The sequence below is a fragment of the Bufo bufo genome, chromosome 2, assembly GCF_905171765.1.
Source record: "Bufo bufo chromosome 2, aBufBuf1.1, whole genome shotgun sequence".
Taxonomy (NCBI): Eukaryota; Metazoa; Chordata; class Amphibia; order Anura; family Bufonidae; genus Bufo; species Bufo bufo.
This window is the reverse complement of record NC_053390.1, coordinates 22,432,922-22,446,991: the sequence shown is the minus strand read 5'-3', so window position 1 is coordinate 22,446,991 and position 14,070 is coordinate 22,432,922. Positions and strand designations below refer to the sequence as shown.

Below are 14,070 nucleotides of genomic sequence, written 5' to 3'. Positions count from 1 at the left end.
CCTCCCCCTCACCCCCTGATACATGAGCAGAAGATCCTAGAGCTCACCCACAAGATGATGGAGCTGCTGACTGGAGAGGTGACACTGCTGGGAATGCTGGGAAATTCTCCAGTAACAGCACTGGAGGGGTCTGGGTGATGACGGTGTCATTGTGTTGTCAGGTTCCTATAAGGTGTCAGGACGTCACTGTCTATTTCTCCATGGAGGAGTGGGAGTATATAGAAGGACACAAGGATCTGTACAAGGAGGCCATGATGGAGGAGCACCAGCCTCTTATATCACAAGGTAAGAGCCGTCATGTGCAGTGTGTACACGTGTGTGCAGTGACATGTAATGGAGGAGCACCAGCCTCTTATATCACAAGGTAAGACCCGTCATGTGCAGTGTATACACGTGTGTGCAGTGACATGTAATGGAGGAGCACCAGCCTCTTATATCACAAGGTAAGAGCCGTCATGTGCAGTGTATACACGTGTGTACAGTGACATGTAATGGAGGAGCACCAGCCTCTTATATCACAGGGTAAGAGCCGTCATGTGCAGTGTATACACGTGTGTGCAGTGACATGTAATGGAGGAGCACCAGCCTCTTATATCACAAGGTAAGGCCCGTCATGTGCAGTGTATACACGTGTGTGCAGTGACATGTAATGGAGGAGCACCAGCCTCTTATATCACAAGGTAAGAGCCATCATGTGCAGTGTATACACGTGTGTGCAGTGACATGTAATGGAGGAGCACCAGCCTCTTATATCACAAGGTAAGAGCCGTCATGTGCAGTGTATACACGTGTGTGCAGTGACATGTAATGGAGGAGCACCAGCCTCTTATATCACAGGGTAAGAGCCGTCATGTGCAGTGTATACACGTGTGTGCAGTGACATGTAATGGAGGAGCACCAGCCTCTTATATCACAAGGTAAGACCCGTCATGTGCAGTGTATACACGTGTGTGCAGTGACATGTAATGGAGGAGCACCAGCCTCATATATCACAAGGTAAGAGCCGTCATGTGCAGTGTATACACGTGTGTGCAGTGACATGTAATGGAGGAGCACCAGCCTCTTATATCACAAGGTAAGACCCGTCATGTGCAGTGTATACACGTGTGTGCAGTGACATGTAATGGAGGAGCACCAGCCTCTTATATCACAAGGTAAGAGCCGTCATGTGCAGTGTATACACGTGTGTGCAGTGACATGTAATGGAGGAGCACCAGCCTCTTATATCACAAGGTAAGAGCCGTCATGTGCAGTGTATACACATGTGTGCAGTGACATGTAATGGAGGAGCACCAGCCTCTTATATCACAAGGTAAGACCCGTCATGTGCAGTGTATACACGTGTGTGCAGTGACATGTAATGGAGGAGCACCAGCCTCTTATATCACAAGGTAAGACCCGTCATGTGCAGTGTATACACGTGTGTGCAGGGACATGTAAGGGTGGACTTTTTAACATAACATTAGGACACTGCATTTGCCTTGTAAATCAAATACAGTCAGGTCCCTAAATATTGGGACATCGACACAAATCTAACATTTTTGGCTCTATACACCACCACAATGGATTTGAAATGAAACTAACAAGATGTGCTTTAACTGCAGAGTCGGCTTTAATTTTAGGGTATTTACATCCAAATCAGGTGAACGATGTAGGAATTACAACAGTTTACATATGTGCCTCCCACTTGTTAAGGGACCAAAAGTAATGGGACAGAATAATAATCATAAATCAACATTTCACTTTTTTAATACTTAGTTGCAAATCCTTTGCAGTCAATTACGGCCTGAAGTCTGGAACGCATAGACGTCACCAGATGCTGGGTTTCATCCCTGGTGATGCTCTGCCAGGCCTCTACTGCAACTGTCCTCAGTTCCTGCTTGTTCTTTGTCATGACCGGCGTCACGCAAAGGGAGGGAAATGGGAAGGCCCTGTCCAAGGGAGAGGGAAAGATGTTGACCCCTGACTCACCTTGAGGCTGGCACCTGACTGCCCTGACGTCCCTAGACGGGTTCCTCACCCGTACGCCGATCACGTGCCTAAACTCTGGCTTTCCCTAAGATGAGCCCTAGGTAGTGAATAGGGCGGTGGGAACACTAGTCCGCACCACTGACACTAAAGGAAAACACCAAGGAGAGGACAGACAATACAGACAAAACATATAATCCCAGGTGGGCGAAAACAGCAGACAACAAAAGCCCGACAGGGATCCGGAGGGTAACGTTCTGGAACAACAACCAGGGATCACAGCGACTCAGCTCCAGTGGGTCAGTATAGAAGTCCAGGCAGGAAGCTCTATATCTGGCAACCAGAGAAGTGAGAGAGGGGAATATAAGGAGGTTGGGATTGCTGGACAAGAAACAGCTGAGGAGAAGAAGCTGAGTGAGCCAAAAAGGGTTGCAAAGCAAACCCAGAAAGCTACCATTAAGAAACAGCACTGTCTTTGTACATAGAGCGCGCAGCCACCTTCTGCAACTTCCTGACCCCGGGTATAACGGAGTCAGACATGGCTCTTGACACCCTCAGGACATTCTTGGAGCATTTTTCCTTCAATTTTGTCTTCAGCAAGTGAAATGCATGCCCAATCGGATTCAGGTCAGGTGATTGACTCGGCCATTGCAGAACATTCCACTTCTTTCCCTTAAAAAACTCTTTGGTTGCTTTTGCAGTATGCTTTGGGTCATTGTCCATCTGCACTGTGAAGCGCCGTCCAATGAGTTCTGAAGCATTTGGCTGAATATGAGCAGATAATATTGCCCGAAACACTTCAGAATTCATCCTGCTGCTTTTGTCAGCAGTCACATCATCAATAAATACAAGAGAAGCAGTTCCATTGGCAGCCATACATGCCCACGCCATGACACTACCACCACCATGCTTCACTGATGAGGTTTTATACTTAGGATCATGAGCAGTTCCTTTCCTTCTCCATACTCTTCTCTTCCCATCACTCTGGTACAATTTGATCTTGGTCTCATCTGTCCATAGAATGTTGTTCCAGAACTGTAAAGGCTTTTTTAGATGTTGTTTGGCAAACTCTAAGGGCTCTTTCACTCTTGCGTTGTCCGGATCCGTCGTGCACTCCATTTGCCGGAGGTGCCCGCCGGATCCGTAACAACGCAAGTGAACTGAAAGCATTTGAAGACGGATCCGTCTTCAAAATGCGTTCAGTGTTACTATGGCACCCAGGACGCTATTAAAGTCCTGGCTGCCATAGTAGTAGTGGGGAGCGGGGGAGCAGTATACTTACAGTCCGTGCGGCCAGGGCCGGCCTTTGGGGTGTGCGGGCTGTGCGGCCGCACAGGGCGCCATAGCAACAGGGGTGCCGGGCGGCCGACAGCTCGCAATGTAATATGCGGCAGGCGAGGCGTCACTTGTGTTCTCCCTCGGGGTGGGCCCCCCGCCCCCTCCATCTCCCCCTCCCCTGTCTGACCTGATTCCTCCTCCCCTGTGTCTGTCCTGTCACCTGATGATCCTCCGTGCCGTGCGTCTGGCACGTCTGCACCATTTCACAGTTCACACTGGCCAATCAGCTTTTCGCAGCGCAAAGATCCTGCTGCTGATTGGCCAGTGTGTAGGACTGGAGCAGCTCCGCTCGCATCCCGCTTGTTCCTGTGTCACTTACCGCGCCAAGGTCTGCCGACTACAGCCCGCCCCAGCCCAGACAGACTGAAGGACTGCTCCGGAGACTGTCGAACCGGACTATAAGATATGTTACCTTATAGTAATTTACATGCACTAGAAAGCTGATCCATACCCTGCCCAATTTAGCAAAGTGGCAAGATTGAGCAAAAAGTCACAATTGTTTGAGCAAAACAAAGCTTGTGCAAAAATGTGTGGCTTCTTAGTGGCACAATTCTGGTGCAGGAGGAATAATAAATCTTCCCATTGTGTTTTCTAGCACCTTCTGAACTATGTTATAGGCACAGGTGCTAACATTGTTGTGCCCATGGAGGGAAAAGTATGGTAAATTAATGATGGCACACCAGGGCCGGTGTTACGTTATACTTCCCTACCTCGTGAGATTTCCCTACTCTCGTCACTTCCGGTCGCACCAGACATGACGTGAGGAGGTGTTCAGCACCGCGCAGGAGCACAACGACAGGTTAGGGAAATTTCACAGAAGAGTGTGCATGCGCCGGGAGCCTCGCAGGCGGTTAGGGTATGGAAAAATTATGGGCCAGTGCACAGGTGCGGTGATCGGATGGATGTTCTCAGCTGGACACCGTCCGACACTGCGCATGCGCTCGGAGCCTCACCAGCGGTTAGGGTAGGGAAAAAGCACTGGCCCGTACGTAATTTTTCCCTTCCCTAACCGCTGGTGAGGCTCCCGGTGCATGCGCAGTGTCGGCCGGTGTCCAGCTGAGAACATCCATCCGATCACTGCGCCTGCGCACTGGCCCATAGTTTTTCCCTACCCTAATCGCCGGCGAGACTCCTGGCGCATGCGCACTCTGCTGTGAAATTTCCCTAACCTGTCGTTGTGCGCCTGCGCGGCGCCACACACCGCCTCACGTCATGTCCGGTGCGACCGGAAGTGACGAGGGTAGGGAAATCTCACGAAGTAGGGAAGTATAACATTACACCGGACTTTGGGGTGTGCGGGCTGGTAACTACTTGGTTGGATAGTCAGCCAGCCTATGCCATGATGCCAGCAACAAGCAGTGTTTTTTTGGGGGGGGGGCGCCACAAGGTTAGTTCGCACGCAGGGCGCCTGAACACCTAAGGCCGGCCCTGTGTGCGGCTCCCGGGGCGCTCCAGAATGACGTCAGAGCGCCCCATGGATGACGTGATCCATGCGACACGTCATCAATGAACGTGGGGTGCCCTGAAGTCACTCTGAAGCGCCCCGGGAGCCGCACGGATGGTAAGTATACTGCTCCCCACTACACTTTACCATGGCTAACAGGACTTTAGCGTCCTGGAAGCCATGGTAACCATTCAGAAAAAGCTAAACGTCGGATCCGGTAATGCGCCGAAACGACGTTTAGCTTAAGGCCGGATCCGGATTAATGCCTTTCAATGGGCATTAATTCCGGATCTGGCCTTACGGCAAGTGTTCAGGATTTTTGGCCGGAGCAAAAAGCGCAGCATGCTGCGGTATTTTCTCCGGCCAAAAGACGTTCCGTTCCGGAACTGAAGGCATCCTGAACGGATTTCTCTCCATTCAGAATGCATTGGGATAATCCTGATCAGGATTCTTCCGGCATAGAGCCCCGACGACGGAACTCTATGCCGGAACCCAACAACGCAAGTGTGAAAGAGCCCTAATCTGGCCTTCCTGTTTTTGAGGCTCACCAATGGTTTATATCTTGTGGTGAACCCTCTGTATTCACTCTGGTGAAGTTTTCTCTTGATTGTTGACTTTGACACACATATACCTACCTCCTGGAGAGTGTTCTTGATCTGGCCAACTGTTGTGCATGGTGTTTTTTTCACCAGGGAAAGAATTCTTCGGTCATCCACCACAGTTGTTTTCCGTGGTCTTTCGGGTCTTTTGGTGTTGCTGAGCTTCCTTCTTTTTAAGAATGTTCCAAACAGTTGTTTTGTCCACGCCTAATGTTTTTTCTATCTCTCTGATGGGTTTGCTTTTTCAACCTAATGATGGCTTGCTTAACTGATAGTGACAGCTCTTTGGATCTCATCTTGAAGGTTGACAGCAACAGATTCCAAAGGCAAATAGCAGACTAGAAATGAACTCTGGACCTTTTATCTGTTCATTGTAATTGGGATAATGAGAGAATAACACACACCTGGCCATGGGACAGCCGAGAAGCCAATTGTCCCATTACTTTTGGTCCCTTAACAAGTGGGAGGCACATATGCAAACTGATGTAATTCCTGCACCGTTCACCTGATCTGGATGTAAATGCCCTCAAATTAAAGCTGACAGTCTGCAATTAAAGCACATCTTGTTCGTTTCATTTCAAATCCATTGTGGTGGTGAATAGAGCCAAAAATGTTAGAATTGTGTCGGTGTCCCAATATTTATGGACCTGACTGTATATCGATAGGGCTCCATTTAACCTGACTAATGGTAAACACGTGTCCTATTAGCATTTTTCAGGCTGTATAATAGACTACACTCTTCTATGCAGAGGCCTCTTTATAATTTATTTAGAATTTAAGAAAAAATTGTCTTCTGAGCAAATGTGAAGCTTTTGCAATTTGAGTCTTACAAAATTCTCAAAATACTCTCTGCCATTTTACAGATGAAAGGGCAGGAGGATCACACATCCCTGAGTCAGACCATGGCCGGTGGGATTGCCCATAATGCCATGCAGTTAGCTTCAGCCAATCAGGAGGAACAATATTGACATGTCATAGTCAGATCCCAAGAAGAGAATCCATGTGTATTCGGAGCTTGCACATTGATGTGGCAGGATGCCAGAGAGGAGGCGGTAAAGAAAGCTTTCTCTAGACACACAATACAGCTAATTTAGTAGGAGTGGGTGGTGCAGGTGGACATGGCATTATCACAGGCAATGCTAGGGACTGACGCTGATGATGATGACACTGGCCATGACCAACCCGTGCAATGTGGGGTGGAGACTGAAGGAAGTGAAGTGTTGGCAGATTGCCAGACAGGGTCAGTTTTTTTTTTTTTTTTGTGCTACATTTATGTAATACAAATTTCTGGTATTTTTAGAGTATTAATATTTCTCTGTCATGTTAGCTGTCACTTCCAGTCTAATAGGAATGTTATAAGTTTATCTACTCCGTAGTTTGAAAATAAATCACACATTTCACATTTTATCTTAACAGAAAATTCCAGTAACAATTCTGAGGAAAACCTTATATTATCACTAAGTTATAAAGCAAAAGATAAAGATATCCTACAGCTTTCTTCAGGAAAAAAACTCATTACCCTTAATGTACATCCAGGACTTCACAGTTCAGATCTATCGCATAACTCCCCTAATCATGAGGGACTTTCTCCTGATCAATCACACATTGTTACCAGAAGTAGAAAGCAGAAAGGGGCAAAACGGTTTCAGTGTGGCAAAAAATCCACAAAAGCCTCAGGTCTTTCTACAAAGAGAAGAAGACATAAAGGAGAGAAGTCATACTCCTGTTCAGAATGTGAGAAATGTTTTAAAAATAAATCACATCTTCTTAGACATCAGAGAATTCACACAGGAGAGAAGCCACACACCTGTTCAGAATGTGCCAAGTGCTTCACAGACAAATCAAGTCTTGTTAGACATGAGAAAAATCATAAAAAAGAGAAGCCATATTCATGTTCAGAATGTGGGAAGTGCTTTACAGATAAATCAACTCTTGGTATACATAAGAGAAATCACACAGGAGTGAAGCCATTTTCATGCTCAGAATGTGAGAAATGTTTTACACTGAAATCAAATCTTCTTGCACACGAGAGAAGTCACACAGGAGAGAATCCATATTCGTGTTCAGAATGTGGGAAATGTTTTACACGAAAAGCATATCTTGTTGCACATGAGAGACATCACACAGGAGTGAAGCCATATTCGTGTTCAGAATGTGGTAAATGTTTTTTATATAAAATAAGTCTTGTTACACATGAGAGAATTCACACAGGAGAAACGCCATTCTCATGTTCAGAATGTGGAAAATGTTTTACTGCTAAATTAAATCTTCTTAGACATGAGAGGAGAATTCACACAGGAGAGAAGCCTTATTCGTGTTCAGAATGTGGTAAATACTTTGCAAAGAAGTCAATTCTTGTTAGACATGAGAAAAGTCATACAGAAGATAGGCCATATTCATGTTCAGAATGTGAGAAATGTTTTAAAGCAAAATCAGATCTTATTAGACATATAAGATGTCACACAGGAGAGAAACCGTATCCATGCTCAGAATGTGGGAAAAGTTTTACACAGAAATCAGACCTTGTTAGTCATCATAAAATTCATACAGGAGAGAAGCCACACGCCTGTTCAGAATGTTCCAAGTGCTTCACAGACAAATCAAGGCTTGTTAGACATGAGAAAAGTCATAGAGGAGCGAATCTATAATTCATGTTCAGAATGTGGGAAGTGCTTTACAGACAAATCAAAGCTTGTATACATGAGAGAAGTCACACAGGAGAGAAATCATATTAGTGTCCAGTATGTGGAAAATGTTTTGTACAGAAATCAACTTTTGTTGCACATGAGAGAATTCATACAGGAGAGAAGTCTTATTCATGTTCAGAATGTGGGAAATGTTTTACACAAAAATCACATCTTGTTGCGTAGCCATTTTGATGTTCTATATGTGGAAAACAATTTGTAAGGAAATCTAATTCTAAATCTCACCAGATTAGAAGAAACTACAATAAATATTTTTTGGGAATATTGAAACGCTATAAGAGTAAATAAAGAATTTTAACCCCACTTTGCCACAGATGTTAAAATTGGGTTTACCTGGCAACATGTGTCGCATGATACCAAATCTCAGAAAAGTTTAGCAACTTGCTGTCCTGTATCTATTTTAGAACTAAGATTTTGCTGCAAATTGTAGAAATGTTGCAGTCACATGTGACTTGCATTGTGTTTTTATGATGTCAGTCCTATGTGATCTGCTGCAAAAACTCAATGTTGAATTTTTTGTGACCATCTCAGTGTGTCATACTGACGCCAATTACAATTATTAAACGCAGTGTGACAATGTTACATTGCATTACAATCTTCATACCACATGATATAGTCATCTAGCTGACCTGATGTAGATAAGTGATGTCCGGATCATGAACGAATCGTTCTTTTGAATGGATTCAGTTCACTGAACCGGAAGAGTCGATTCCTCTGACTGAGCCGATCTGTGTGAAACAGCTCAGTCAGATTAGCATAGAGGCAGCAGCAGGCAGTGTAATAGGAGCCTACAGTGGAAGCTAGCCCCGCCCCTCCCCGCCCCCCAACCAATCAGAGGCCACCAGCACTGACTCACAGCACAGGGGGAGTCGTGCAGGGACTCAGAGAATCGTCTGAGTCTATTAGTTAAAAGAATCTAATGATTCAGAGACTGTGTCACCGAGTCCCTGCCAGGCTTCCTGCTCTGCGGCTCCCTGTCTCCCAACAAGTCCGTCGGGGGGGGGGGGGGGGCATTAGTATAGCATGTAGCGGAGCTGTGTGTGTACAGGGTGCATGCAGTAGTGTAGCATGTAGCAGAGCAGGAAGTCTGGTAGGGACTCGGTGACACGATTCTTTTAACTAATAAACTCTCAGACAATTATCTGAGTTCCTGCAATAACTATAGCCATAGCCACTACATCACTGAGTCCCTGCAATAACTATAGCCACTACATCACAGTCTGCTCCACTGCATTCACTGCAGCAGAGCTGTGTTTGCCAGGAGCAAGTCCCTCCTGACCTTCAATGAGCTGAGCATGCGCATTAATCTTCAGTTCACTTGCTTCTGCCGGATCAGGAAGTGAACCGAAGATCCGATTCATGAATCGGTTCTTTTGAGTGAACTGATTCAAATGAACCGATTCATGATAAAGATCTGAACTTCCCATCTCTAATGTAGATTGTATTAGGCTCAGTCAAATGTTAAATAATTTTCTAAAGAAAATTCTAGGTGTCATGCCATGACTGCAATATATTCTGTATGATCATTACTAGTGATAAGCACATTATTTTGGCGCTCAAATTCAATTTAATACACTGGAAATCAATAGTAGAACCCCAGGCACCCCTTGCTTGGAAGAGAAGAAGGTATCTGGTTCATAAAAAAAGGTTAGAAATTGATGGAAACCCCATCAAAAAAGTTTGGTAGCAGCATTAAGAGGATAGCCGGATGCAACTTAGACTTCTATTATGTACAACATACAATAGACAACAACACAAAGGCTGTATGACAAAAGCCAGTTATGTACAAGCTATCCATCTATCCATGAGACTGATAGCCAGCATAACTTACAATAACAACCTTGTACACTATGAGCTATTCCAAATCAGCTCTCATTTGACTGAAAACCAGTAAACCTCAAAGTTATTTTGCATCTGTTGGATGGCTTGGGTGGCCCTGCACACCTAGATCAAAATCATTAGGACAACAAAAAAAATTCCGATTGTCCTAACATAATATTCGATAACCTTTCTATACAGTTTTGTCATGTAAAAAATCATTTGCAACATGGGCTTATGGGAAAGACATGCAAATGAGCAGAATCTGCCTTGTTTTTCAGCTGTCATAAGACTATGAAAACCAATAGATGGCGCTATTGAGTTATAAATAGCGCCCTCTATTGGTTTCACAGTCTTATGACAAGATAAATATTCTTGTCAGAAGACTATGAAACCAATAGAAGGCGCTGTTCATAACTAAATAGCGCCCTCTATTGGTTTCATAGTCTTCTGACAAGAATATTAGACTGAGTCTTATGACAAGCTTATTAGTGTAGCCTTTTGCATGGAAAATTTGCAATAAAAATTTGTGATTAGAATATTCGCAATCTATCTACACTAGGATGATATCTGACACTGGGAAAGCTGGGTAATAACTCACGATCTACACTGAGTTATTACCCAGCTTTTCCAGTGGCAGATATTGTCACTGACTTACTACATACCGTATTTTTTGCTATATTGCTATATATTTGTTTTTTTTAGAATATTACAAACATTCAAAGGTAAGATGATTTTTTATTTTAGTCTGATCTGTGGACTGATGGGTTATTCTGAGGTCTGGGGGTACTGATGGGCTATTCTGAGGTCTGGGGGTACTGATGGGCAATTCTGAGGTCTGGGGGTACTGAAGGGCTATTCTGAGGTCTGGGGGTACTAATGGGCTAATCTCAGGTCTGGGGGTACTGATGGGCTAATCTCAGGTCTGGGGGTACTGATGGGCTAATCTCAGGTCTGGGGGTACTGATGGGCTAATCTCAGGTCTGATTGTGGGTACTGATGGGCTAATCTCAAGTCTGATTGGGGGTACTGATGGGCTAATCTCAGGTGTTATAAGGCTCTGAGTGGGCTGATATGAGGTCTGATAAAAATATTTTTTCTTATTTTTCTACTCTAAAATCTGGGGTGCGTCTTATCATCGGGTGCGTCTTATAAAGCGAAAAATACAGTAATTATTACATAATAATATTCGCTATATTGCTATATATTTGTAATATATATTCGTAATATTCCAAAAAACGTATATATAGCGTTATATATTTGTTTTTTTGAATATTTGTAATATTCTAAAAAACATATATAGCAATATAGCGAATATTATGTAATAATTATGTAGTAAGTCAGTGATAATATCTGACACTGGAAAGCTGGGTAATAACTCAGTGTAGATAACGAGTTATCGCCCAGCTTTCCCAGTGTCAGATATCATCCTAGTGTAGATCGCGAATATTCGAATTGCGAATTTTCCATGCAAAAGGCTACACTAATAAGCTTTTCATAAGACTCAGTCTAATATTCTTGTCAGAAGAGTATGAAACCAATAGAGGGCACTATTGAGCTATGAACAGCGCCCTCAATTGGTTTCATAGTCTTCTGACAAGAATATTTGTCTCGTCATAAGACTGTGAAACCAATAGAAGGCGCTGTTTATAACTCAATAGCGCCCTCAAGAGCTTTCATATTCTTCTGACAAGAATATTTATCTTGTCATAAGACTGTGAAACCAATAGAGGGCGCTATTCGTAACTCAATAACTTAATTGAATGCTCAAAAAATGTTTTGTCTCACTCTCATTTCTTCTTGTTGCATGTTGAAGCTCTACTTGGAACCTTGTTAAGATCCAACAATGTAAAATATGATTTTTGGCCATTTTTCAAGTGGTCTTAAACTTTTGATCAGGACTGTATTTGGACAGAGACAACATTTTTCTAATTTTTGTTTTGTACATTACCACAATGGATTTTGAACAAAAAAATTCAGATGCAGTTGAAGGTCAGTCTTTTAGCTTTAATTCAGTGGGTTGAACAAAATGATTGCATAAAAATGTGAGGAACTAAAGCATTTTTTAAACTCAATCCCTTCATTTCAGGGGCTCAAAAGTAATTGGACAAATTAAATTATTGTAAGTAAAATGTTAATTTCTAATATTTGGTTGAAAACCCGTTGTTGGCAATGACTGCTTGAAGTCATGGACATCACCAGACGCTGTGTTTCCTCCTTTTTAATGCTTGGACAGTTCTTTACTGCCACGGTTTTCAGTTGCTGTTTGTTTGTGGCCTTTCTGTCTGAAGTTTAGTCTTTAACAAGTGAAATGCTCTATTGGGTTCAGATCCGGTGACTGACTCGGCCATTCAAGAATATTCCACTTCTTTGCTTTAATAAACTCCTGGGTTGTTTTGGCTTTATGTTTTGGGTCATTGTCCATCTGTATTATGAAATGCCGACCAATCAGTTTGGTTGTATTTGAGCACACAATATGTCTCTGAAAACCCCAGAACTCATCCGTCTGCTTCTGTCCTGTGTCACATCATCAATAAACACTAGGGCCCCGGGGCCACTGGCAGCCATGCATGCCCAGGCCATCACACTGCCTCTGCCGTGTTTTACAGATGTGGTATGCTTTTTATCATGAGCTGAACTGTGCCTTCGCCATACGTTTTTCTTTCCATCATTCTGGTAGAGGTTGATCTTGGTTTCATCTGTCCAAAGAATGTACTTCCAGAAGTGTGCTGGTTTTTTAAGATGTTTTTTTAGCAAAGTCCAATCTAGCCTTTTTATTCTTTTTTTTTTTTTTAATATAATTTTTTATTTTTCCTTTTCAGCATATAAAAATAGACAGAAATCAGAAAACATAGGCAATGATATTTCCTGACTATACACAAACATTTGCTATCCAATTATCATTACTCATCGGGAGTCTATCCGTTATCCTATTTCCTTTTTCATATCATACATATATAAATACAAGTTGTAACCCACCCCCCCACCACTATCACTAAGAGGGAAACACCAGGGAGAGGACAGACAAAACATACAAACACATACACCCAGGTGGGCGACCACAATAAACCAAAAAGGTCCAACAGGGATCTGGAGGGTAGCGTACTGGACCAACTACCAGCGAACGCAGCAACACAGCTCCAGAAGGTCAGAATAGATGTCCAGGCAGGAAGCTCTATCTCTGGCAACCAGAGAAGTGTGAGAGAGAAATATAAGGAGGTCTGGGAGTGCTGGACAAGGAACAGCTGAGGAGAAGGAGCTACGGATCCCTGAGTGAGCCAAAAGGGTTTGCTAAGCAAACCCAGAAAGCTACCATAAGGAAAACAGCCCTATCTTAAATAGAGCGTGCAGCCAACCGCTGCGACTTCCTGACCCCGGGTATAACGGAGTCAGGCGTGGTCCTCGACACCCTCGTGACAGATGAAAGGCGAGCGTACTCTTGGTCTGGCCATGGAAGTAAAATAATGTCAAGAATAGATATGGCACTAGCTAGTCCAGAACTGGTGGACCAGATATCTAAAATGAGGTATGAGGTTAATAGTATCTCAGATCATTCTCCAATTAGCCTGACATTTAAAACAATGGTTAAATCAAAAAGTAGAGTGTTTCCGCATTGGTTAAACTTGATTAATAAAGACGAAGGTATTAGCAGAGATATAGAGGAGTATTGGAAAATTAATTTAGGATCTACACAAATAGGGTATGTATGGGATGCATTTAAAGCATACCTACGGGGAATCCTCGTTGGTAGAATCCAGGGCCTAAAAAGCGAATTTACCAAAAAGGAGAGATATTTGGGGGATAAAATAAAGAAATTAGAGGTGGACCTTTTGGAAAACAACTCCCCTGATATGGTGGTTCAGCTAGAAGAGTTCAAAATCCTATTAAACAATTACTTGGAGAATAAGGCACAACAAAAAGTGTTTTTTGAGGGGGCTCGATATTTTAGGGAATCCGGGAAACCAGGGAATTGTAAACCAGTTTGGCCAAATATCTGGCCTTAGGGTGAATTGGATGAAATCGGTGCTGCTCCCAATTGGCTACGAAACCGGGCGAACAGACATTAATGTTAAAATACTAAAACCTACAGAATCGTTGGAATATCTTGGAATTAAAATTAGCGCGAGGCTCCAGGAGTATGTGGAGCTTAATGTCTCCCCCCTTCTAAGAAGGGTTAAGAGCAAAATAAGTACCTGGC

The 14,070-nt window shown here is 43.6% G+C and overlaps 1 protein-coding gene across 1 annotated transcript; it reads left to right on the top strand.

The window, feature by feature from the left end:
- Positions 1-240: 240 nt before the first annotated feature.
- On the top strand, positions 241-8,243 carry LOC120991148 (zinc finger protein 501-like). The gene is made up of 2 exons (XM_040420059.1): positions 241-285; positions 6,766-8,243. The coding sequence occupies exons 1-2, from the start codon at positions 252-254 to the stop codon at positions 7,995-7,997; spliced, it is 1,266 nt and encodes a 421-aa protein (XP_040275993.1). The 5' UTR covers positions 241-251; the 3' UTR covers positions 7,998-8,243.
- Positions 8,244-14,070: the final 5,827 nt, after the last annotated feature.

What these genes read in the sequence shown, in the direction of transcription:
- LOC120991148 (XM_040420059.1), top strand. Translation starts at nt 252, where the DNA reads ATGATGGAGGAGCACCAGCCTCTTATATCACAAG. An exon ending in CCAGCCTCTTATATCACAAG is followed by an intron (nt 286 to 6,765) that starts GTAAGAGCCGTC and finishes TTATCTTAACAG; the next exon opens with AAAATTCCAGTAACAATTCT.